General features: G+C 42.0%; 1 protein-coding gene across 1 annotated transcript; it reads right to left on the bottom strand.

Moving 5' to 3' along the window:
• Nucleotides 1-18,936: 18,936 nt before the first annotated feature.
• LOC117130676 lies at nt 18,937-23,261 on the bottom strand. The gene is made up of 2 exons (XM_033283397.1): nt 19,476-23,261; nt 18,937-18,984 (listed from the first exon to the last, which is right to left on the bottom strand). The coding sequence occupies exons 1-2, from the start codon at nt 20,272-20,274 to the stop codon at nt 18,977-18,979; spliced, it is 807 nt and encodes a 268-aa protein (XP_033139288.1). The 5' UTR covers nt 20,275-23,261; the 3' UTR covers nt 18,937-18,976.
• Between the last annotated feature and the right edge of the window lie 2,705 nt (nt 23,262-25,966).

The raw sequence follows: 25,966 nt of genomic DNA, 5'->3' as shown, positions 1-25,966 counted from the left end.
GGAGCCATTCCGCAACTCTTTGTGTCACCAAACGATCCATCACCTTGATAAACTTGAGTCTCTGATTCGTTTATACAAGGATCTATCCAATTCAATCCAAAGAAGCATCCTAGGAGTTCATTAAAAGTGGGATAGCTTCTTCATCCTAACTCCTATGAGATTTATTCAGCTTCCTGATGATTCTCCACTACTTTATGTATCAAAATCAAGCTTCTTACATCGTGATTCATCCTGGTTTGATTAGAATGACAAAGAAGCTGTCATATTCCCAAACAGGAAAACTGGGATCACCTGATTTGAAAGTGGGATAGCTTCTTCATCCTAACTCCTATGAGATTTATTCAGCTTCTTGGTGATTCTCCATTACTTTATGTTTCAAAATCAAGCTTCTTACATCGCGATTCATCCTGGTTTGATTAGAATGACAAAGAAGCTGTCATATTCCCAAACAAGAAAACTGGGATCACCTGATTTGAAAGTGGGATAGCTTCTTCATCCTAACTCCTATGAGATTTATTCAGCTTCCTGGTGATTCTCCACTACTTTATGTTTCAAAATCAAGCTTCTTACATCGCGAGTCATCCTAGTTTGATTAGAATGACAAAGAAGCTGTCATATTCCCAAACAGGAAAACTGGGATCACCTGATTTGAAAGTGGGATAGCTTCTTCATCTTAACTCCTATGAGATTTATTCGACTTCCTGGTGATTCTCCACTACTTTATGTATCAAAATCAAGCTTCTTACATCGCGATTCATCCTGGTTTGATTAGAATGACAAAGAAGCTGTCATATTCCCAAACAGGAAAACTGGGATCACCTGATTTGAAAGTGGGATAGCTTCTTCATCCTAACTCCTATGAGATTTATTCGACTTGCTGGTGATTCTCCACTACTTTATGTATCAAAATCAAGCTTCTTACATCGCGATTCATCCTGGTTTGATTAGAATGACAAAGAAGCTGTCATATTCCCAAACAGGAAAACTGGGATCACCTGATTTGAAAGTGGGATAGCTTCTTCATCCTAACTCCTATGAGATTTATTCAGCTTCCTGGTGATTCTCCACTACTTTATGTTTCAAAATGAAGCTTCTTACATCGCGATTCATCCTGGTTTGATTAGAATGACAAAGAAGCTGTCATATTCCCAAACAGGAAAACTGGGATCACCTGATTTGAAAGTGGGATAGCTTCTTCATCCTAACTCCTATGAGATTTATTCAGCTTCCTGGTGATTCTCCACTACTTTATGTATCAAAATCAAGCTTCTTACATCGCGATTCATCCTGGTTTGATTAGAATGACAAAGAAGCTGTCATATTCCCAAACAGGAAAACTTGGATCACCTGATTTGAAAGTGGGATAGCTTCTTCATCCTAACTCATATGAGATTTATTCAGCTTCCTGGTGATTCTCCACTACTCTATGTTTCAAAATGAAGCTTCTTACATCGGGATTCATCCTGGTTTGATTAGAATGACAAAGAAGCTGTCATATTCCCAAACAGGAAAACTGGGATCACCTGATTTGAAAGTGGGATAGCTTCTTCATCCTAACTTCTATGAGATTTATTCGACTTCCTGGTGATTCTCCACTACTTTATGTATCAAAATAAAGCTTCTTACATCGCGATTCATCCTGGTTTGATTAGAATGACAAAGAAGCTGTCATATTCCCAAACAGGAAAACTGGGATCACCTGATTTGAAAGTGGGATAGCTTCTTCATCCTAACTCCTATGAGATTTATTCAGCTTCCTGGTGATTCTCCACTACTTTATGTATCAAAATCAAGCTTCTTACATCGCGATTCATCCTGGTTTGATTAGAATGACAAAGAAGCTGTCATATTCCCAAACAGGAAAACTGGGATCACCTGATTTGAAAGTATGATTTTAGAGAGTTGAACAGGTATTGAGAGATTTAGAGAAAGACTAAAGTGAGATGAGATGATTTATGAGATGTAGAAGAGAAACATGATGAACTAGAGAGAGAATATGATGAACTCGTGTTAATCATTAATCAAGATAGAGTTTACAATATATAGAGAGAGACATTAGGGTATTCAGAAGCACTAAGCATGTGAGGTCAAGGATAAGGTTGCTTTAATTCAAATGAAAACCAATGGGGAGGATCACACGCTTATGGCATCTTTTGGTGAGACTCCTTTTGCCTTTACAGCCTGTGCCAGACTGTCAGGATAAGCCGCAGCCACTCTATCCATCCAAACGGTCATATCTTCTAAGGTAAAACCCCTTTGGCCGTTTAACCATTTCACCCGGGTAACTTCCCTCTTGGTCGAGTTATGGATCGACCCGGACAGTACGGACGGTACGGCTGGTACGGCCTCTTGTACGGCCTGGTCGATCCCTAACCTTCCTTCCCTTTGCCTCCACATTCTCACATCCTCAACTCCCTAAGCCATCTTCTCACATATTGATCAACTCATTTCAACACTCATATTAATAACTTAGTTAAGCTTGGAACAACCATGGGATCTTCCTCATTAAAAACCTCACCAAGGAAAACCCATTGGGACAAAACCTTGATGAGGGAAAAAGAGTGAAGACCTCATGGCAAAGGGGATCAGCTCCTTGGGGAAAGATCTATGAGCCCCAATCTGGTATGAATGGACTCCATAGTCTTTTGTCTTGCAGCCTTGGTGAACACATCCGCAAGTTGATCCTCACTCCTTGTGTAGCATGGCAAGATAACTCCCAAGACAATCATCTGCCTCACCTTGTGACAATCAACTTCAATGTGCTTGGTTCTCTCATGGAAGACTGAGTTGGTTGCAATGTGTATAGCCGCTTGATTATCACAATGCATAGTCATTGGAGTTCCCTGCTCTATCTCCAAGTGCTTCAAGATTCCTTTGATCCATACCAACTCATTGGTAAGCTTCAGCATTGCTCTATACTCAGCTTCAGCGCTTGAACAAGACACCACCTTCTGCTTCTTACTCTTCCAAGTCACCAAGTTGCCTCCAATGAATGTACAATAGCCGGTGGTTGATCTCCTGTCTGCTCTATCTCCAGCCCAATCCGCATCACAGTATCCCACCACTTCAGTGCTCTTGTTGCATCCCATCCACACTCCAAGGCTTGACGTCCCATTCAGATACAAGAGAAGTCTCTCTACCATGCGCCAGTGATGATCCTTTGGACTTGCATATGCTGGCTCACTTGGTTCACCGCAAAGCATATGTCTGGTCGTGTGATTGTAAGGTAGATGAGCTTCCCTACTAGCTTCCTGTACAGCTTTGGATCATGAAAGGCCTTGCTATCTTCAACCTCCCCCTCACGTGGAACCTTGTATCCATCTTCAAGAGGCATCTTTGCTGTCTTGTCTCCTTGTATACCTGCATCTTTCAAAAGATCAAGTGTATACTTCCTTTGGGAAATGAACAATCCTTCCTTAGATCTACACAACTCAATTCCAAGGAAGTATTTCATTTCCCCTAAGTCTTTGATTTCAAACACAGATTTCAAAAACTCCTTTGTGGCTTTTATACCAGCCTTATCACTACCTGTTATGATAATGTCATCAACATATACAAGTAGACAGATAATACCTGAAGGTGTAGTGAGGGTGAAGAGGGTGTGATCCAACTCTGACTTCTTGAACCCACGCCCATTCAGAGTAGTGCTCAGCTTGTTGTACCATGCTCTAGGTGATTGCTTTAACCCATAGATTGCCTTCTTAAGTCTCAATACATTCCCTGGTTTCACCAGATGCTCTAGGCCTGGTGGTGGATGCATATACACTTCATCCTCTAGCTCTCCTTGAAGAAAGGCATTCTTCACATCCATTTGCCAAAGCTCCCACTCAAGGTTCACAGCAAGAGACAATACAATTCTTATTGTATGTAGCTTGGCAACGGGAGCAAAGGTATCAATGTAGTCTTCCCCATATGTTTGAGTGTATCCTCTAGCCACCAGTCTTGTCTTCTTTCTCTCAATGGTTCCATCAGGTAGATACTTAATGGTGAATATCCACTTGCTGGTTACTGCCTTCTTTCCTTTTGGCAACTCACTTTCAAACCAAGTGTCATTCTTTATCATGGCATTTGCTTCATCTCCAACAGATTCCTTCCAATCTTGATGTAGCATTGCTTCTTCATATGATCTTGGTATACTACTTTCATCTAGGCTCATCATGAATGCGCAATGCTCCTTTGGATAACAAGCAAATGAACACACAGCCTGGGAAGGATGCTCCACAGCCTGGGCATTGTAGTACACTCTCGTGTTTACCCAGTTGGAAGCATCTCTCTTCAGCCGTGTGCTTCTCCTTAATGGTACCTCAGCTGGTGCTTGCTCTGGTGCTTCTACTTCAGTAGCTTCCACTCCTCCTTGTTCTGGTAGCTCATTAGGCTCTTCATTACTTGGTTCAGCTCCACCTTGATCAGGATGATCCGCAAAATCTTGATTCTCATCCGGCTCAATTCCATTCCCTCCCTCATGATCAAGGTGAGATGGTTCTTCAGCTTCTTGTCTTTCAGATGACTGATTCTCTGTCGACTCCTGGGACATTCCAATTCCAAGACCTTCTAGTATCTGTCTCAAGCTTGTAGCTCTATCTGAAGGTTGTGAAAGATCCTCCAGCTCTTTCCAATCTTTATCTTCATAGTAGCTCTTCTCTTCAAAGAACTTGACATCTCTTGATACAAGAACTCTCCTTGACTCAGGAACAAAGCACTTGTATCCCTTCTGTGTGGTTGAGTATCCTATCATCATAGCTTTGATACTCTTTGCTTCCAGCTTATTTCTCATCTCTCCCGGGATAAGAACATAGCTTACACACCCAAACACTCTTAGGTGATCTAGGACTGGCTTGCTGTTGTTGAGAACTTCATAAGGAGCTTTATCTTCCAGAATCTTGGTTGGAATCTGATACAAGCCTAAGCTATCAAAGGCTGTACGTTCCCAAGCAAGAGAGAAGGAGCCGATCTAACACAAGGGTGATCCGGATGGACTGATCTAATCAACCAAGGGATCTGAACTGGAACTGTATGATGGGATGAAGTGCACCACACGAGAGATGGGGAGGCTCGTGATACAACACAAGGTTCCTCTAGGCCGTGGAGGTACTGGTCTCACAAGGCAAAGAGAAGGAGGCGAGTTCTAGCTTGAGAGCTCTAGGGTTTTCTTTAAAAGAAAAGTTTATGATTATTCAAAGTCTGCCCCAAAAGTGGGCTTGCGAAAACATATAAATAGGACTAAGGGAACAGGCTCCACTTAGGTCACGAAAGTACAAATAAGGAAACAAACTATAATGTAAAACATGAAATAAGGTCATGAGGCTTCTTAGCCTTGGATCGAACTTGGCACTTGGGATAAGTGTGAAGCAAGTTGTGGCCTCGTTAAAAACCTTCTCTGGAAAACCCATTTGGGACAAAACCAAGAGTAAGGGAAAAAGAGCACACACAAAGAGCTTGGCCTAGTTGCTAGATTCGTCCAAGAGACTTGCTAGGCAAGTTGATCTTCCATGGTAATGATCATCAGGTTGGTGTGGCATTGCTCCGGGATGAATGGCCACATATCCTCACTTGATGCTTGTTTCTCCTTAACCGGTTCTGCATCCTTTAGTTCATCTTGCTTCAAGCTTGGTTCACCAGCCAGTTTAACCTGTCCAAGATCAGAAGCAAGTATCATGCTCTCATTAAATTTATGTTGAAGTACCTTAGCTCTTTGTCTAGTGATAGCTCCCTTGAATACGGTTGGTACTGGCACTTCTTGGACTGTCTCTGATTTGGTTATGTTGCTGATCATGTCCTGGATATCAGGTTCAGTTAAGTCTGGTTCCGGCTCTGGTTGAATATCCTCATCATTCCCTCCCTCTTCAAAAGGTTTTGACCTCAAAACTGGTTCATCTGCAAAACAAGGAGATAGATCAGAAACATTGAAAGTAGAAGACACATTCAACTCACCTGGCAGATCAAGACGGTAGGCATTGTTGTTGATCCTCTCAACAACTTGAAATGGGCCGTCCCCTCTTGGCTTCAGCTTGGAACTTCTCTGGTTAGGAAACCTTTCTTGCCGCATGTGTAACCAAACCCACTCCCCTGGTTCAAATACAATGTCCTTGCGGCCCTTGTTGGCATGTTTAGTGTACTGCTCAGTCCTCTTCTCTAAATTCTCTTGAACCTTCTGATGGAGTTCTTTGACATAAGCAGCTTTAGCTTCCCCGGTAAGACTGACAACTTCAGCTGGGGGTAATGGTTTAAGATCCAAAGGGGTTTTCGGGTTGAACCCATAGGCTGCCTCAAAGGGGGACATCTTAGTGGCTGAATGCTGAGCTCGGTTGTATGCAAATTCGATGAATGGAATACAATCAACCCAATTCTTCATGTTCTTCCCAATGGTTGCCCTAAGCAGCGTAGAGAGCGTCCTGTTGACAACTTCAGTCTGCCCATCAGTTTGGGGATGGCAAGTAGTAGAGAATAGCAACTTTGTTTCCAACTTCTTCCATAGTGTTCTCCAAAAGTGGCTGAGGAACTTGGTGTCTCGGTCAGATACAATAGTCCTTGGCACCCCATGTAAGCGCACTACCTCCTTAAAGAACAGATCAGCAGTTTTGGACGCATCATTCACCTTGGCACAAGGTATGAAGTGTGCCATTTTGGAGAATCTGTCCACGACAACAAAGATTGAATCCTTGTGATGAATTTTTGGTAATCCTAGGACAAAATCCATGGAGATGTCTACCCAAGGAGCTGTAGGAATCGGCAGTGGCATGTAAAGGCCATGAGGCTGGACTCTAGACTTAGCCTTCTTGCAAGTCACACATCTGGCGCAATGAGATTCTACTGATTTCTTAAGATGCGGCCAATAGAAATGTTCCCTGACCACAGCAAGTGTCTTATCTACTCCAAAGTGACCCATGAGCCCTCCTCCGTGAGCCTCTCTAGTGATTAGATCTCTCAAGGAGCATTGAGGAATGCATAATCTCCTGCCCTTGAAAAGAAATCCCTCATGCAAGTAGAACTTTCCTTGTGGTCCTTTGGTGCAACTTGAGTAGATAGCAGCAAGATCCGGATCTTCTCCGTACAAACTTTTGATGAACTCAAATCCCAACACCTTTGCTTCCATGGTTGCAATCAAAGCATATCTCCTGGAGAGTGCATCTGCTACAATGTTCTCCTTGCCCTTCTTATACTTGATAATGTAGGGAAATGTCTCAATAAACTCTAACCAGCGAGCATGTCTCCTCTTGAGATTGGTTTGCCCTCTTAGATGTTTAAGGGTTTCATGGTCAGTGTGTACCACGAATTCTTTAGACAGCAGGTAGTGCTGCCATGTCTCCAAAGCTCTCACCAAGGCATACAACTCTTTATCATAGGTCGGATAATTAAGAGCTGCTCCACCAAGCTTCTCACTGAAGTAAGCCACGGGTTTTCCTTCTTGAATAAGAACTGCCCCTATCCCAATCCCTGATGCATCACATTCTACTTCAAAGGTCTTATTGAAGTCGGGTAAGACCAGTACTGGTGCATGGGTCAGGCGATACTTCAAGGTCTGAAAGGCTTCCTGTTGAGCTTTTTCCCAAATGAACCCAATACTCTTCTTCACCACAGCAGTAAGGGGTGCAGCTATACTACTGAAATCCTTGACAAACCGCCTGTAGAAGCTAGCTAGGCCATGGAAACTTCTAACTTGGCTGATGTTTGTTGGAGTCGGCCACTCTTGAATGGCCTTAACCTTCTCTTCATCAACCTGTAAGCCCTGTGAACTCACAACAAAACCTAGGAAGACAAGTTTATCAGTGCAGAATGTGCACTTCTTGAGGTTTGCATAAAGCCCTTCTTGTCGAAGTGTCTCTAGTACTTGCTCAAGATGTGTCACATGATCAAGTAAACTAGTACTGTAAATTAAAATGTCATCGAAATAAACCACAACAAACTTACTGATGTATGGCCTAAGAATGTGGTTCATGAGACGCATGAAAGTACTAGGAGCATTGCTAAGTCCAAATGGCATCACCAACCATTCATATAGACCTTGCTTTGTTTTAAAAGCTGTCTTCCACTCATCTCCCTCTTTCATTCTTACCTGATGGTACCCACTCTTAAGATCAATCTTGGAGAAGATGGTGGCTCCGCTTAGCTCATCTAACATGTCATCAAGCCGTGGGATGGGGTGTCTATACTTGATGGTGATGTTGTTGATGGCTCGGCAGTCTACACACATTCTCCATGTCCCGTCCTTCTTTGGTACAAGTAAGACAGGCACAGCGCAAGGACTGAGACTCTCCCTCACGTATCCTTTGTCTAATAGGTCCTGCACTTGTCTCTCCAACTCCTTAGTCTCTTCCGGGTTCACCCTATAAGCCGGTTTGTTTGGCAGGGCAGCTCCTGGCACAAAATCTATCTGGTGCTCAATGCCTCGGAGTGGGGGTAAACCGTGCGGAATCTCCTCTGGAAACACATCTTTGAACATGTCAAGAAGCTTAGTAATCTCTGGATGAAGAGTTAACTCATCAGAACCTGCACTCAAAAGCTCCTTAAAGATCATTAGTAGCATTGTGTGTTTGGTAGTAGCAGCCTTTCTTACACAGCTAGAACGGATAAGAAAGTTTGATTTAACAGACTTTTCCTTTTCCTTAACCATTTGCAAATGAATTTCATGAACTTGTGTTGGAGTGAGAGGCGCTAAGCTTATCTTACGCTTATCATGCATGAATGTATACATATTAGTTCTACCATCATGCTTAGTTTCTCTATCCCACTGCCATGGTCTTCCTAGCAATACATGTCCAGCTTGCATAGGGACTACGTCACAAACTACTTCATCTTGATACTTACCAATGCTAAATGGAATGCTCACTTGTTCCTTAATTTTAAGCTCAACCTTATCATCTAACCACCTTAGCCTATATGGATGCGGATGCTTTGTCTTTTCTAAACCAAGTTTTTCTACCATGTAAGCGCTAGCAGCATTGGTACAAGACCCACCATCTATAATAAGGTTACATACCTTGCCTTTTATGGTGCAACGGCTGTGGAATATGTTTTCTCTTTGGATTGTCTCGGCGGGTTGAACTAAGACGCTAAGCACACGTCGGATCATCAAGCTCTCTCCCACATCAGCATATTCAACTTCTCCATACTCTTCTTGAATCTCAGGTACTTCTCCTTCATCACGAGATTCATAGCCATTATCGGTGAGCAGCATAACCCTCTGGTTTGGGCACTCTCTTGCCATGTGCCCTCGGCCTCTACATTTGAAACAGGTGATGTCTCTGGCACGTTGGGGGTTGGTAGCTTTGGCTGGCTCGGTTTTGTTGTCCTTCGTGGGTTCGGTGGTGCGAGGCTTAGGCCGGCTGTCTCCTTCAACCCCTTTTCCTTTGTCCACCGACTTGTTGTAGTTGCTATTGCTTGAATTCCAAGAAACTTGAGACTTGCCCTTGTAATACACTCCTAGGATGCTTCTCTGGATAGTTGGGGATAGATCCTTGCAAGAACGAATCAGAGACTCAAGTTCTTCAAGGTTTGTGGAATGAATGGTGACACAAAGAGTTGTGAAAGGACTCCTTGATACTCCTAGATGCCTAATCCGGATATGACACACCGAAGAAGAGATCCTTAGGTTGTTGGATACTACTCACCAACAAGATCACTCGCCGACTTGGTAACAAGAAGAAGAGAGAACAAAGAAAAGGTTTTGATGAAAAGATAACTTGATAGATGCTAGGGTTTTCGGATGTGGTTTATATAGTGAGGCTTGTACACACACAAGCTCACGGAAACCTAAAGAGAACAGGCTCCCTTTGGTTTAAATAAAAATGAAAGACATAAGGTTTTAAAAGACATAAGTTTTATAAGGCATTATAAGCTAAACCGGGATCATCAAATGAGAGATGTGAAAGTAACATATGGCCTCATTAAAAACCTATCTTTGGAAAACCCAGTGGGACAAAACCAAAGATAGGGAAAAAGAGCACACATATGCTACTTGCTCATTTGATGATCATGTAGAAAAAGAAATGGCTTGGATAGTGGTGAGTGTGTCTTGATTGATCCAGCTTCCTTCAAGACCTTCTTCTTGCTTCCAGGCTATCATGAGTAATCCTCCAATGGCTTGCTTGATTTGTTTACTCTTGGAACGAGTGATAGGACCTTCTGGTATAGCTAGGACATCTTCATCAGCTGGATCATCTATCGTCTCATTGTCTTCTTTATCTGACTGGTCCATGATCACATCATCCCCTCCCTCTTGAAAAGGATTTGTCCTCAAATCAAGCTCATCTGCAACAAAAGGAATCAAGTCAGTAACATTGAAACTGTTGCTTATATCATACTTACCTTGAAGATCAAGCTTGTAGGCATTGTTATTGATCCTTTGGGTGATCTCAAAAGGACCGTCTATCCGCGGCATCAGCTTAGATTTTCTTTCATTTGGGAACCTCTCCTTGCGCAAATGCACCCAAACTCTATCACCTACATCAAAGATCATTTCTCGCTTGCCCTTGTTTGCTCTCTTAGCATACTGCTTTGTCTTCTCAACAATGTTCTTTCTAGCTTTCTCGTGGATCTGTTGCACCAACTCTGCCTTCTTTTTCCCATCCATACTGACCCTTGCACACTCAGGTAAAGGCATTAGATCCAAAGGAGAGATGGGATTGAACCCATAAACAATTTCAAAAGGAGAATACTTAGATGCAGAATGCTGAGCATGATTATAAGCAAATTCACAGTGTGGCAAGTATTCTTCCCATGATTTCAAGTTCTTTTTAATGAATGCACGCAAGAGAGTTCCAAGAGTTCTATTAACTACCTCAGTTTGACCATCAGTTTGTGGATGACATGTAGTAGAGAACAAGAGCTTAGTGCCTAACTTAGACCATAGAGTCTTCCAAAAATAACTAAGAAATTTGGTATCTCTATCAGAAACTATGGTTCTAGGCATGCCATGAATGCGCACAATCTCTTTAAAGAACAGGTTAGCAACATGTATTGCATCATCAGTTTTATGGCAAGCAATGAAATGTGCCATTTTAGAAAACCTATCAACAACTACAAAGATGGAGTCCTTACCTGTCTTAGTCCTCGGCAAACCCACAACAAAATCCATAGATATATCATTCCAAGGGTGAGTAGGAATAGGTAAAGGAGTATACAAACCGTGAGGTTGAATCTTTGACTTAGCTGCTTTGCAAGTTGCACACCTCCCACAGATTCTCTCAACATCTCGTTTCATGTGTGGCCAAAAGAAGTGATCCTGCAAAACTTTAAGAGTCTTGGCAATACCAAAATGTCCCATTAAGCTTCCTCCATGGGATTCCCTGACAAATAGATCTCTCAAAGAACAGTTAGGCACACACAATCTATTATCATAGAATAAGAATCCCTCTTGCCTAAAGTAATGTCCAGCAGCATATTTTTCACACGATTTATAAGCCTCTTGAAAGTCAGAATCAGTTGCATACATTTCTTTAAGCTGTTCAAATCCTAGCAACTTAGCATCAAGAGTATTCAAGAGAACATACCTTCTGGATAGTGCATCCGCAACTATATTTTCCTTACCTTGTTTGTACTTGATCACATAGGGGAAGGTTTCAATGAATTCTACCCATCTGGCGTGCCTCTTGCTGAGTTTGTTCTGGCCTTTAAGGTACTTGAGAGACTCATGATCAGTGTGAATGACAAACTCCTTGGGCCATAGGTAATGCTGCCATGTCTGCAAAGCCCTCACCAAAGCATAGAGTTCCTTGTCATAAGTAGCATAGTTGAGAGTTGCTCCTCCAAGTTTCTCACTGAAATATGCTATGGGTCTCTTTTCCTGCATAAGAACAGCACCAATTCCAATTCCTGAAGCATCACATTCAATTTCAAAAGTTTTATTGAAATCAGGAAGTATAAGAAGAGGGGCATTAGTAAGCTTCTCTTTTAGGCATTGAAAGGCAAGTTCTTGTGCTTCTCCCCATTTGAATCCAACTTCTTTCTTGATCACCTCAGTCAATGGAGCTGCTATGGTGCTAAAGTCTTTCACAAACCGTCGGTAGAAGCCAGCTAATCCATGGAAGCTTCGCACTTCACTGATGGTTTTAGGAATCGGCCACTCTTGTATTGCTTTCACCTTCTCTTGATCTACCTTTACTCCATCTGCACTCACAATAAAGCCTAAAAAGACCAAGTTATCCGTACAGAAAGTGCATTTCTTAAGATTAGCAAATAGTTTTTCTTTCCTCAAGACATCAAGAACAGTCCTAAGATGTTTTATATGCTCTTCTAAACTCTTAGAGTAGACAAGGATATCATCAAAGTAAACTACCACAAACAATCCTATAAAAGATCTAAGCACATGATTCATCAATCTCATAAAAGTACTAGGAGCATTAGTTAAGCCAAAAGGCATCACTAACCACTCATACAACCCATGCTTAGTTTTAAAGGCTGTTTTCCACTCATCTCCTTCTTTCATTCTAATTTGATGATACCCACTCTTCAAATCTATCTTAGAAAAAATGCTAGAGCCATGTAATTCATCAAGCATATCATCTAATCTAGGAATAGGGTGGCGATACTTCACTGTTATGTTGTTGATTGCTCTACAATCAACACACATGCGCCAGCTCCCATCTTTCTTGGGCACAAGGAGCACTGGTACGGCACATGGACTCATGCTCTCACGGATATGGCCTTTCTCCATCAGTTCATCAACCTGCCTCTGAAGCTCCTTAGTCTCAACTGGATTAGTTCTGTATGCTGGCCTGTTAGGAAGAGTAGATCCTGGCACAAAATCAATCTGGTGCTCAATCCCACGTATAGGAGGCAAACCGATTGGATTATCTTCAGGAAACACATCTTCAAAGTCCTGTAAAAGAGCTGACACCTCACTCGGATACTCCGGTGTAAAATCAGTTAGATTCAAGAGAGTTTCTTTAAACACAAGCAAAAGAATAGGCTGATTAGAGTAAAGAGATCTTTTGATGTCACCAATCTTGGCATAAAAGTTGTGCTGCTTGGGTTGCTCGGGTTTGAGATCTATTTCTTTCTTCTTCTGAAGCTGCAACTGATCTTGATGCACTTCCTTAGGAGTGAGAGGCACCAGAATAGTCTTCTTGCCATTGAACTCAAAAGAGTGCTTGTTAGTAAAGCCATCATGTGTAACTCTCCTATCAAACTGCCACGGCCTTCCAAGTAAAATATGACTTGCTTCCATTGGTATCACATCACAGAGTATCTCATCTTCATATCTCCCAATGGACAAAGGTATAGAGACTTGTGTGGAGACCCTCATCTCACCTTCTTCGTTAAGCCACTGCAGCCGGTAAGGTTTAGGGTGTTTTTGAGTTTTCAAACCAAGCTTCTTCACCATTGTCTCGCTAGCAACATTAACACAGCTTCCACCATCAATGATCAGACTGCATATCTTTCCTTGAACCATGCAGCGTGAGTAGAACAAGTTTTCTCTCTGCTCAAGCTCCTCGGTTTTATTTTGCAAGCTGAGAGTTCTCCTTGCAACCAACAATCTCCCTCGCACTGGTTCTTCTTCATATTCTTCCTCGGAATGCTCCTGATCAGTCTCAAGCTTCTCATCCTCAGATTCAAATTCTCCATTCTCCAAGAGGATCATAACTCGTTTGTTGGTGCACTCGTTTGCGTAATGCCCACGTCCTTGGCATTTGAAACACTTAACATCTCTGGTCCGAGAAGAAGTAGCTTCAGCTTTCCCTTTGTCTTTGTCTTTGGCAAAAATGCTGCCTGGCTTTGTTTCTTCTTTCTGCTGAGACTTGTTCTCCTTTTGATATGCTGGTTTCTCGTCTTTAACTTGCTGATACTTGCTGGTACCGTAGCTTCCACGTGAATGATGCTTCCTCTTAATCTGTTGCTCCACCAGAATTGCTTTGTGCAACATTTCTTCCAACTCAACATAGTGCTGCATCTCCACATTGTCTTGTATCTCACGGTTAAGTCCTCCAAGAAACCGTGCCATAGTAGCCTCTCTATCCTCTGATATACAAGCTCTCAACATTAACAATTCCATCTCTTGGAAATACTCTTCTACAGATCGCGATCCTTGTGTGAGCCTTCTCAATCTCTGATGAAGATCACGATGGTAATGGCTTGGCACAAACCTCCTGCGCATTGCTGCTTTCATCTCTGCCCATGTCTCAATAGGAAACTCTCCATTGCGCCGCTTGTTTGTAACCAATTGATCCCACCAGCTCAAAGCGTAATCGTAGAATTCGGTAGCAGCCACTTGAATTTTCTTAAGCTCCGTGTAGTGTTGACAGTTAAAAACCAGCTCAATCTTTTTCTCCCACTCAAGATAGGCATCTGGATCAGCTTTGCCATGGAAAGGAGGGATTTTCAGCTTTACTCCCGCGAGTTCATTGCGTTGCCAGTGATCACGCCTGTGTCTACGGTCACTACGGCTGCTGTGTCTAGAATCTGAGCTGTGTCGATTTCTTTCATAGTAGTTATCAGTCTCCTCTGAATCCTCATGCTCACGTCTAGCCTGTGTGCGTCGGTTCTGCCTTGGTTCTCGTCTAGGTTCTGAAGATTGCGCATCAAGCTCTTCGCGGAAAGTACCCAATCTTGTTTCCATCATCGTACTCATACGGCGAGTCAAAGCTTCAAGCAAAGCTTTATGCTCGAGGCTAACTCCTTCATCTTCCTCCGCGTCAATAGCCATAGTACCTGAGACAACCAACAAGATTCAACCAGTAAGAAGTTCACAGAAAAAAAATTAAAATAGAGTCGGAAAAGGAAACAAACACGAAAAGGAAACTTAAACAACACGGATCAGGTTCAATTTCAATCTCTTTCCACACTTAACAGATAGATCCGGTTCAACAGATGAAGTTATGTTTCAACAATCACAGATTCAATAGTATAAGATCAGATCGACTCAAGTAACTCAAACAACTTATGGATCTAGAAATCTCGAAAGCGTAATCCACAAGAATATGAATGGTCTTTTTAGAAACCTTTATAAAAAACGCTGAGATCGATCAGATTTGAATCAAACATAAACAGATCTAGCAAAAGTTATGAAGTAGATGAACAGATCCACACGAAAAATTGAGTAAAGAAGAACTTCCCTAGCCAGAGTTGCTCTGATACCACATAATACACTCCTAGGATGCTTCTCTGGATAGTTGGGGATAGATCCTTGCAAGAACGAATCAGAGACTCAAGTTCTTCAAGGTTTGTGGAATGAATGGTGACACAAAGAGTTGTGAAAGGACTCCTTGATACTCCTAGATGCCTAATCCGGATATGACACACCGAAGAAGAGATCCTTAGGTTGTTGGATACTACTCACCAACAAGATCACTCGCCGACTTGGTAACAAGAAGAAGAGAGAACAAAGAAAAGGTTTTGATGAAAAGATAACTTGATAGATGCTAGGGTTTTCGGATGTGGTTTATATAGTGAGGCTTGTACACACACAAGCTCACGGAAACCTAAAGAGAACAGGCTCCCTTTGGTTTAAATAAAAATGAAAGACATAAGGTTTTAAAAGACATAAGTTTTATAAGGCATTATAAGCTAAACCGGGATCATCAAATGAGAGATGTGAAAGTAACATATGGCCTCATTAAAAACCTATCTTTGGAAAACCCAGTGGGACAAAACCAAAGATAGGGAAAAAGAGCACACATATGCTACTTGCTCATTTGATGATCATGTAGAAAAAGAAATGGCTTGGATAGTGGTGAGTGTGTCTTGATTGATCCAGCTTCCTTCAAGACCTTCTTCTTGCTTCCAGGCTATCATGAGTAATCCTCCAATGGCTTGCTTGATTTGTTTACTCTTGGAACGAGTGATAGGACCTTCTGGTATAGCTAGGACATCTTCATCAGCTGGATCATCTATCGTCTCATTGTCTTCTTTATCTGACTGGTCCATGATCACATCACCTTGGAGCTCTTCTTCTTGATGTGTTGTTCAGCTTGGATAGCTAGATGGAACAGGTCCTTCATGTCAGCATAAACATGTCTCTCCACCTTGCAGCTTATCCTCTCCTGTAAACCATCAAGGAATTGAGCCATGGTAGCTTCCTCATCTTCATTAAGGTCCAAACGGTTTCTTAATTTCTCAAACTCTTCATAGTACTCTTCCACTGACTTGCTGCCTTGCTTGAGTGCCCGTAACTTCCTTTGCAAGTCTCTGTGAAAGTGTTGTGGCACAAACCGTTGCTTCATCGCATCTTTCATGTCTAGCCAAGAGTCTAGTTGCCTCAATCCGTTCCTTCTCCTATCGGAGCACAATCTATCCCACCAGGAAAGTGCATTGTCCGTGAGCTGAGCTACTGCCAAAGCAACTCTTTTAGGACCAGGGTGGTTATAGTAGGCAAAAATGTGATCCATCCTTTTCTCCCAGTCTAGGTAAGCTTCTGGATCAACCTTCCCCGCATAGCCGGGAGCATTCATCTTGATGTGCTCTGGCCCTTGGTTATAGTTTTGTTGGCGTGGGGCTCGGTGTTGAGGTAGGAGTTCCTCTTCTTCAAACCCTTGGTGCCGGTTTTGCCTGCGTGGAGCTCGGGGTTGAGGTGCAAACCCTTCCTCCTCTTCTTCTTCACCATAGTCATCTGGTGGCAACCCTGCTCTCTGGTTTGGTATTGGACCGTGCTGCTGTCCCGTGTCTTCATCAGTCTGCTGGTTCCGGGTGCTAGTCTCCGGGTTGTCATGGACGGGCACTCCATATCTTCTGTTGTGTGGATTCAAGAACCTATCAACGTTCCGTACTGGTTGCAAAGGAGGAGGTCTTTGCTCAACTCTAGTCATCCTTTCCCCAAGGTCTTGCCGCATAACCCTCATCTCTTCTCTCAAAGCGTTGAGGACTTGCATCATGGTAGCTTGCTCACTCGCTTCTCCCATGTATGCGGTTGAGTTGTACCTTGCAAGATAAACAAGAGATGCCTTAGCTTTTCAATAGGTAAATAAGAAAGAAAACGAGAAAGAAAAGATACAAATTTCCTTTTTTTGTTTTTTTTTATAAATTCGAATAGGCAATAGACACTAATAAAAGCTGTAGTAGTAATAGAATTGGAAAGACTTGGAAAAGGTGATCGACCGGGAAGGAAACAATTTGAAAACTCTTTGCAAAAAATGGAAACCGAATTATGCAATTCTAGCAACACGTTTTTATTTTTTTTTTTTTTTTTTGACTTGATGAAGATTAAAACTAAGCAGAACAGGATGTAACAATCGGATGCAAGCAAGATGTGAAGAAAACAACTAAGTGCAACAATGAAACGCGATCTCTTTATTTGGTTTTATGATTTCATGAAAGCAGAAACAATGAATCACAAATCGGATGCAAATAGAAGAGACAAGGATAGATATAACCTGATGCTGAAGGAACTTCAGCTCTGATACCAGAAATGATACAAGCCTAAGCTATCAAAGGCTGTACGTTCCCAAGCAAGAGAGAAGGAGCCGATCTAACACAAGGGTGATCCGGATGGACTGATCTAATCAACCAAGGGATCTGAACTGGAACTGTATGATGGGATGAAGTGCACCACACGAGAGATGGGGAGGCTCGTGATACAACACAAGGTTCCTCTAGGCCGTGGAGGTACTGGTCTCACAAGGCAAAGAGAAGGAGGCGAGTTCTAGCTTGAGAGCTCTAGGGTTTTCTTTAAAAGAAAAGTTTATGATTATTCAAAGTCTGCCCCAAAAGTGGGCTTGCGAAAACATATAAATAGGACTAAGGGAACAGGCTCCACTTAGGTCACGAAAGTACAAATAAGGAAACAAACTATAATGTAAAACATGAAATAAGGTCATGAGGCTTCTTAGCCTTGGATCGAACTTGGCACTTGGGATAAGTGTGAAGCAAGTTGTGGCCTCGTTAAAAACCTTCTCTGGAAAACCCATTTGGGACAAAACCAAGAGTAAGGGAAAAAGAGCACACACAAAGAGCTTGGCCTAGTTGCTAGATTCGTCCAAGAGACTTGCTAGGCAAGTTGATCTTCCATGGTAATGATCATCAGGTTGGTGTGGCATTGCTCCGGGATGAATGGCCACATATCCTCACTTGATGCTTGTTTCTCCTTAACCGGTTCTGCATCCTTTAGTTCATCTTGCTTCAAGCTTGGTTCACCAGCCAGTTTAACCTGTCCAAGATCAGAAGCAAGTATCATGCTCTCATTAAATTTATGTTGAAGTACCTTAGCTCTTTGTCTAGTGATAGCTCCCTTGAATACGGTTGGTACTGGCACTTCTTGGACTGTCTCTGATTTGGTTATGTTGCTGATCATGTCCTGGATATCAGGTTCAGTTAAGTCTGGTTCCGGCTCTGGTTGAATATCCTCATCAGAATCCTATTGATTAGGTAGCAAGCCGTGATCACAGCATCACTCCAGAATCTCTTTGGCACTCTCATCTGGAACATCATTGATCTAGCCACTTCCATAAGATGTCTGTTCTTCCTCTCAGCCACTCCATTTTGTTGAGGTGTGTAAGGGCAACTCGTTTGGTGAAGTATCCCATGTTGAGCTAGATGGTTCTTGAATGCATGGCCAGTATACTCTCCACCATTATCAGACCTGAAAATCTTAATCTTGGCATTATACTGGTTAGAAACATATGATTGAAAGTTTCTAAATGCATCTAGAACCCTATCCTTTGTTTTAATTAGTGTTATCCAGGTGTATTTGGATTTCTCATCTATGAATGTGACAAAGTATTTGTAATTGTCCCTAGATAAGCATGGAGCAGTCCATACATCAGAATGAACAAGATCAAAGCATTTATCATAGATAGTAGTAGATCTCTTGAACACAGTCTTACAATGTTTTCCCAAAATACAAGCTTCACACTCATTATTTTTAAACATGACACCTGGTAACATTAAGCTTAAGGCTCTAACATGTGGATGTCCTAGCCTAGAATGCCACAATGCACCTCTACTTAGAACGGAACTCAACAAGCAACTAGAACTAGAAATGATAGAAAGGTCTTCAAGTAAATAAAGGTCTCCTTTGGTTACTCCTTGCCCAATCAACTTACTGCTTTCAATATCCTGAAATTTCACATCATTAGGACTGAAAATAACATTGCATTGAAGATCATTGGTACACCTCTTAACAGATAATATATTAGAAGTAAACTCAGTCATGTACAAAGCTTTAGAATCCTTATTAAACAGTTTCAAGTCTCCTACACCTCTAATAGGAATTCTATCACCATTTGCAATCATTACATGTCCATGAGCCGGTTCTATGTTCTTTATAAGGCTATCATCACTTATCATATGGTGTGAAGCACCTGAATCAATAATCAATGGTTTTATTCCTTGAGCAATATGATTCCTAGGTGATTCTTTTACCAGTTTCAATTTATCAATGAGATCAAGCAATGTGGATTCATTTCTAGACATCCTATCAGCAGCAAAGGTTGTATATCTATCAGGTTCATTTCCCATCCTATCAAAGTGTCCTAGCAAGTTATCACAAGTTCTAGGCAACACATGAGCAGTATAGGAATAACCAAGGGGGTTTCCAAGGGTGTTACCAGACTCTTTAAGGGCTTTGATCAAGGCATCAATGTCTGACTTCTTGATCACCTCATGATCCATGTTCTTCACAGCTCCTTGGTGGTGAGAGGTTAAGGCTCTTCCTTCACTTTCACCCGCAAGACCAGATGAGCCAGCTCCTGATGCGCCAGCTTCACTTGTCTCTGCAGAAAGGTGAGCTCTTCCCTCTCTCTCCTTGTTGAACTTGGCCGGCTTCAAATGGGGGTGTAGGATCCAGCACTGACTCCTCTTGTGTCCCGGCTTCTTGCAATGGTCACAGTTTCCACTGAACTTCCTTTCCTCTCCACGGTAAGCAGCCTTGTTTGCTTGGATTGCTTCAGCCTTGTTGGACAGAGCCATGTCTCCTTTCCCTCCAAACATACCAAGTGACCCCTCTTCCTTCTGAATCTGCGCACACACTTCCTCCATAGATGGAAGACTCGGCATCCTCAACATGTGCTTGATCACATCATTGAATGGGGGATCTAGTGTCAGCAGTAATCCAAACACCTGATCCTGCTCCCTCCTCTCCATGAGTAGCTCTTGATCCGCGGTGCTTGGCCTCAATGATTCAAGCTCAGACCACAAGGATCTATACTTGCCCAAATGCTTGGTGAACTCTTCCCCATCCTGTACCAGTGTGTTGATGGCCTTCTTAATCTCATACACCCGGTTCAGATTGGTAATGTTCCCAAATGTCTTCTGGAGTACCTCCCACAGGTGTTTTGGAGTCTCGCAGTAGCTGTAGGTCTCCAAGAGATGCTCTTCAAGGGACCCTTGTAGCACGGAAAGCACCATCAAGTCTTCTTGAATCCACTTCTTCTCGGCCTTCTCGGCAGCAGCAACTTGATCTCCCACACCCTCATCTCCTTCTCCGTCTTTAGCCACTGGCTTGGTTGCATCATGTTGAACTGAAGAGGAGATGGAGCTTGTACAATAATAGGGCAAGCTCTAGAAGATGTCTAGAAGAGTTCAATCAAGCTTCAGAAGTGTTCTGAAGTAGTTATCTTGTGAGGTTAAGTCTAGGAAAGACTTATACTGATCATATGAAGGCTTTGGAGGAGTTAGAGAGAAGATGGAAGTATGGTGCAAAGATAGGGCGTTGTAAGGGTCAACCTTAGAAGGAAGTTAGATGAAGGCATAGGGCGAGTGTACGGACCTCAAGGCCGTACAGCGTCCGTACAACCTATCCAGTTCGGCCATCATCCGGATCAGCCTTGCCCAAGTTGTGCAATGTGTGGGCGCGACTTAGTTTGAATCATGTGACCGTTGGAGACTCTTGGAGGCAAGGGAAAATTCAAATGGATAAGGTGAGCTGTTGGTATGAGCTGGAAAGGTAAAGGTGCTTTACCTTTACAGCCTTGACTCATCCTATCCATTCAATTCAAATGAAGCAATCTAAGCCCTTTACATTGGATCAAGTCGCCAGCTAAGAACCAGAACATCAAGACCAGTCTTCTCTCATCCTTACCATCCATTCTATCTTGTATTTACAGCCTTAGGATCTAGGTTTATGATCTAAGTTGTAAAGCTCATATAAAAGCTTAGTATGGTCGTTTGTAAACAGGTTAAGTGAGTAAAGGGGGGAAACCCTTCTCCTTCATGTTCTATGAAAGTCTGTTCTTGATACTAAGTCTCTAATCTATTCTCTAAGTCTCTCAGTCTCTTTAATCTCGTTACCTAGTCTCTTTCATACTCTAAATCTCTCCCCATACTCATAAGTCTCAAATCTGTTCACATAAACTCTCCTAAACACTTTCTCACACACACCTTGAGTAAATCCTTATAAAATCTCATGGTATCAGAGCCAGGTTCATCAGAACCTGGTATCTAACTTCCGCAAAGCTCAAGCCCACTTCCATGGCTGTTTGAAGCAAAGAAGAAGCTCTTTGGTCCAGCCAACGTTTGTTCATCTTCAGGAGGAAGATAAACACATCCGAGGTGCCTTAGAAGCTGTATGTGCTCTATTCTGACTTATCAAGCTCGACCTGAAGAAAGGAGACCCTGAAGAACAAAGCCTTGAAGCGGTTTGACAACACTCTTCAAGAGCTAGATTCATGAGTCTTAGTGGTGGTTCAAGAAGAAAGGTGACAGCTTTCTACTTGGTACTGGTTTTGGCGACTTGAAAGGGAGGAAAGGAGGTGTCTCAGCCATGGTGGGTTCAAGAGGATGGTTCATGGAAGAAGAAGGGGTGTGATATGACACCAGGAGCTCAACATCTGGTCATGAACCATGGAGATTCAAGGAACTAGCAAAAGTTCCTTGGCTGTAAGCTGGATCTCTTTCCCTCTTTATTAAAAGCTTGAGTATAGAAATGTTGAGGTGGTGTGATGATTGATGTGTTGTGTAATCCCGGATCTAATGATGCTTGTCAGGAAGTTAGTAGACGTCTAAACCTGCTTGTGTTTCATGAAATGAATCCGCTGGCTGTCTTACATTGAAGCATTAGATTCATGTCTAAGTGCTGAGTAAAGAAGCTCTTAAGAGTGCCTAAGTAACTTGTCTTGAATCTGTTAGGATCTTGCTTGTACTTAGAGAGTTAGCTTGCAAAGAATAGAACTTGATAATGCCTTGTGTCTATCTGTTGCATTGCTTGTGATAGTAGGAATCAAACTTGATTATATATTAATCAAGATTTGACATCAATACTATTGAAAATGGTTAAATGCTTAATGACAGCTCTGAATAAACTTGTCTTGTTAGGATGATAGATTATATTATCTAATCATGCTTGCTTTCATGAGTTAAAAACTGATTAGGATTAATGCATACTGCCTTGGTGCTGCCTTGTATTATTGCATTTAGATTAAAATCTAAACTGCATATTAAGGAGTGTTTAAAATTGCCTAAATACTTTGACTTGAATCTGATAAGGTCTTGCTTAGTATTTAGAGAATGGTTGCTTGCATAGATAAGAACTTGACATTGTCTTGATTCTATCTAATGTTATAAAGCTTGAGACATTGGTGATCAAACTTGATGAAGTCAAGGATTGATCCCAATGCAATTGTGTCTTATCTTGGCTAGAGTTTGAGTGATGTTTCAGGTTCACAAAAGGTGTTCCTAAGTCATCATCAAATCCGAGTTGAAAGAGAAAGAATGATGCCCATTGTGTGTACAATGGAGAGGTGTTACAAGAAAGGGAGAAGCACAGATGGTTGTAAAACTCACTGGTGCTCTTCTTCTTAACATTGCAAGTACCAGAAGAAGAAGCCAACCGGGTCTAGGCAGTGGCGTGCCTATTCAAGAGGGTGCTCAAACTAAGACAGAGCACTCTTGGCTGTGTGAAGAAGAAGGCTACTCTATCAAGGCGGCTTCTATTGTGAGGTGATTGAAGAAGTAGCTGAAGCATCCACAAGCATTCCATCATGGTGGTGACTTCAGAAGGGTGATTGCAATAAGAGAAGAAGAAGAAGTAAGGATTCAAGTGGTAACTTTGAGAACCACTCCTCATCATTTTAACCAAGGGAGTAAACCTAATCTCATCTATTTTAATATGTCTTGATAGGTTTATCTCCTGATTATACTATGTGCTTTCCCTAATGCCATTAAGAATTTATAGCTTCTAGTAGAATGTCTAGGCTAATTGCACTGAAATTGTTTTGCTGCTGCATTGTCTTATTGATAGTAAGTAATGTCTAGAGTCCCAGAATCTCATGGTCTGTTATTGCATTGTCTTGGATGTTGTCATAGCTTGAATCATCCTGAATGTGTTGTAGAATTGAGTAGAATGTCTCTGCTGCTTGCATCATGATTGATAAGCCATTTTGCATACATAAGCATATCTCATAGTGTCTAAGTTCAATCCTATTGTTATCTGATGCTATTGCCTATGTTTAATCCATCAATGAAAGTCTTGCATCAATTAGAAATTGTCTAAGTTGTTTGCATCATTGGTTTTGATTGAAACTGTTGTGCATAGCCTTAATATTGCTCATGGATTGAACCTGTTGCATTCATATAGCTAAAGCTTTAAGATTGTGCATTCATGTAATAATGCATTTAAAAATGAGCCTAAATTGCAAATGTGCTGATAAGCTTGTATTGCATTTAGAGAACTTAAAAAAAAAAAAATAGAACTTGCATTGTCATTGTTAAGAGATTGAAATCTACTTGTCTTGTCTCAGTCCAGTTCTGATTGTTGCTATGCCATAGTTAAATCCATCAGTGATGTCTTATAAGCATTTAGAAGTATGTCTAAGCTATTTGGATCATTGGCATTGATAAAACTAGTGAGCATAAGCATGAATTGAATCACTCTTGTCGCCTTGATTGCATAAGTATCATCTAGACTTGTGTTTCATTTGGGTTAAATCTATTTCATTCATATAGTGAGTATGTAACCTAATGCATTCAGTTATTGTTGCATTTAAAAAAAAAAACTGAATTGATTGTCTTTGCTTTATTGTGTTGATTGTCTAGCTTGTTTCAAGTATTATATATTATTGTGGCATTGGTGATCAAACAGGATAGATAATCTTGGTTTGATCTCAATGGGATGATCTGATCTTGCATTGAGTTGTGGTGGTGTTAGGTACACAAGGAATGGGATACATGTAACTCACCAACAACCAAGAATATAAAGACAAAGGTCTTGTGCCATTGCATATCATCACTAGGACATGTTAGTCCATAATCTACAGGAAGTGTAGTGTGATTGAGTATGCAATGAGAGATGGCCATTGCATAATACCATTGGACATATCTAGTCCTTAGTCTACAGGAAGTGTAGCATGGGTCATTATGCAATGAGAGGTGTGTCTTGTGAGACTCTCTATGGTGATTCAAACACCCTAGTTCCTGGTTAAGGAAGAGAGTAAACTCACAAGAAGAAAGCTATCATGAAAGATGATAGTTATTAGACCATGGAGATGCATAGGATCATCACAAGCTTAGCTCCTTCTGGTCTCGGTTCTAAGCTTGAGGGGGAGTCTTAATGCATATGATCCATGGTCAGTAACAAGTCTTTTGCAAAAGCTTCTACAAGGATCATCAACCGGACCAAGTCAGTGGCGTGTCTAGGCAAGAGGCTGTTCAGAGCAGCCTTGGCGAGTGAGGAGGAAGGCTCTCCATCAATGCGGCTTCAATGAGGGGTGATTGAGGAGAAGCTGATGAATCCATTCTGCCTTTCCAAGAAGTTGATGATGCCATGAAGATGATGCTTTGGCCGAGTTTGGAAACTCACAAAAACACAAGGGAAGTTCCCTTAGACTTTTAAAACTCTTTTCAATCTTTTTCATTCATCTTATTCATTACTTGTGCTTGAAAAGATACTTAAGATGATTATGATTGAATTGTGAGATTGTGTGCATCAAATGTGATGCAGGATATTCATTTTCTTGTCTTTGATAGGTACTGATGCACCTTTGGGATAATGTATCAGGTACCATTGCTTGAGCCTCACTAAAGATGTTCCTGGTCAGTTCCTAGCTTCTCTAAGATGGCTGAGAAGTCTGTTGAGAGGGGGAGATCCAAACCAGTTCTATGAAGAGGGCAAGCCGTGTGTGAAGTGTTGATCAGCCTCACTAGTGTTTCAAAGATGATCTGGTCGTGTCCTAGCTTCTCTAAGATGGCTATGAAGTCAGTTGAGAGGGGGAGACTTCAAACCGGTTCCATGAAGAGGTGAAGCTGAAGTGTGAAGTGTGAAGTGTGCGCAAAGCTGTGAAGAGTTGCTGCACCTGTTAGGCCGTGATCCAGAGCTTCTTGTGTCCAACCACATTGGTTCTAAGGCACAAGAGCTCACTGGCCAATCCCTAGGCTTTGGAGAGCTCTACTCTTTTTCCCTTGCAAGGTTTTGTCCCAATGGGTTTTCCTTGTAAGGTTTTTAATGAGGGAGACTCTTCAGAGTTCCAAGCTTGGCTTAGGATCTCCTAAAGTCAAGCTTGAGGGGGAGTGTTGAACTGAAGAGGAGATGGAGCTTGTACAATAATAGGGCAAGCTCTAGAAGATGTCTAGAAGAGTTCAATCAAGCTTCAGAAGTGTTCTGAAGTAGTTATCTTGTGAGGTTAAGTCTAGGAAAGACTTATACTGATCATATGAAGGCTTTGGAGGAGTTAGAGAGAAGATGGAAGTATGGTGCAAAGATAGGGCGTTGTAAGGGTCAACCTTAGAAGGAAGTTAGATGAAGGCATAGGGCGAGTGTACGGACCTCAAGGCCGTACAGCGTCCGTACAACCTATCCAGTTCGGCCATCATCCGGATCAGCCTTGCCCAAGTTGTGCAATGTGTGGGCGCGACTTAGTTTGAATCATGTGACCGTTGGAGACTCTTGGAGGCAAGGGAAGATTCAAATGGATAAGGTGAGCTGTTGGTATGAGCTGGAAAGGTAAAGGTGCTTTACCTTTACAGCCTTGACTCATCCTATCCATTCAATTCAAATGAAGCAATCTAAGCCCTTTACATTGGATCAAGTCGCCAGCTAAGAACCAGAACATCAAGACCAGTCTTCTCTCATCCTTACCATCCATTCTATCTTGTATTTACAGCCTTA

This window comes from Brassica rapa, unplaced genomic scaffold (assembly GCF_000309985.2).
Source record: "Brassica rapa cultivar Chiifu-401-42 unplaced genomic scaffold, CAAS_Brap_v3.01 Scaffold0635, whole genome shotgun sequence".
NCBI classification, from domain to species: domain Eukaryota; kingdom Viridiplantae; phylum Streptophyta; class Magnoliopsida; order Brassicales; family Brassicaceae; genus Brassica; species Brassica rapa.
Note: the sequence above shows the minus strand (reverse complement) of the source record. Positions and strands in the feature narration are given on the sequence as shown.

Coding starts and splice junctions, on each gene's coding strand:
- LOC117130676 (XM_033283397.1), bottom strand. CDS start 20,274: ATGGTGCTTTCCGTGCTACAAGGGTCCCTTGAAGAGCATCTCTTGGAG.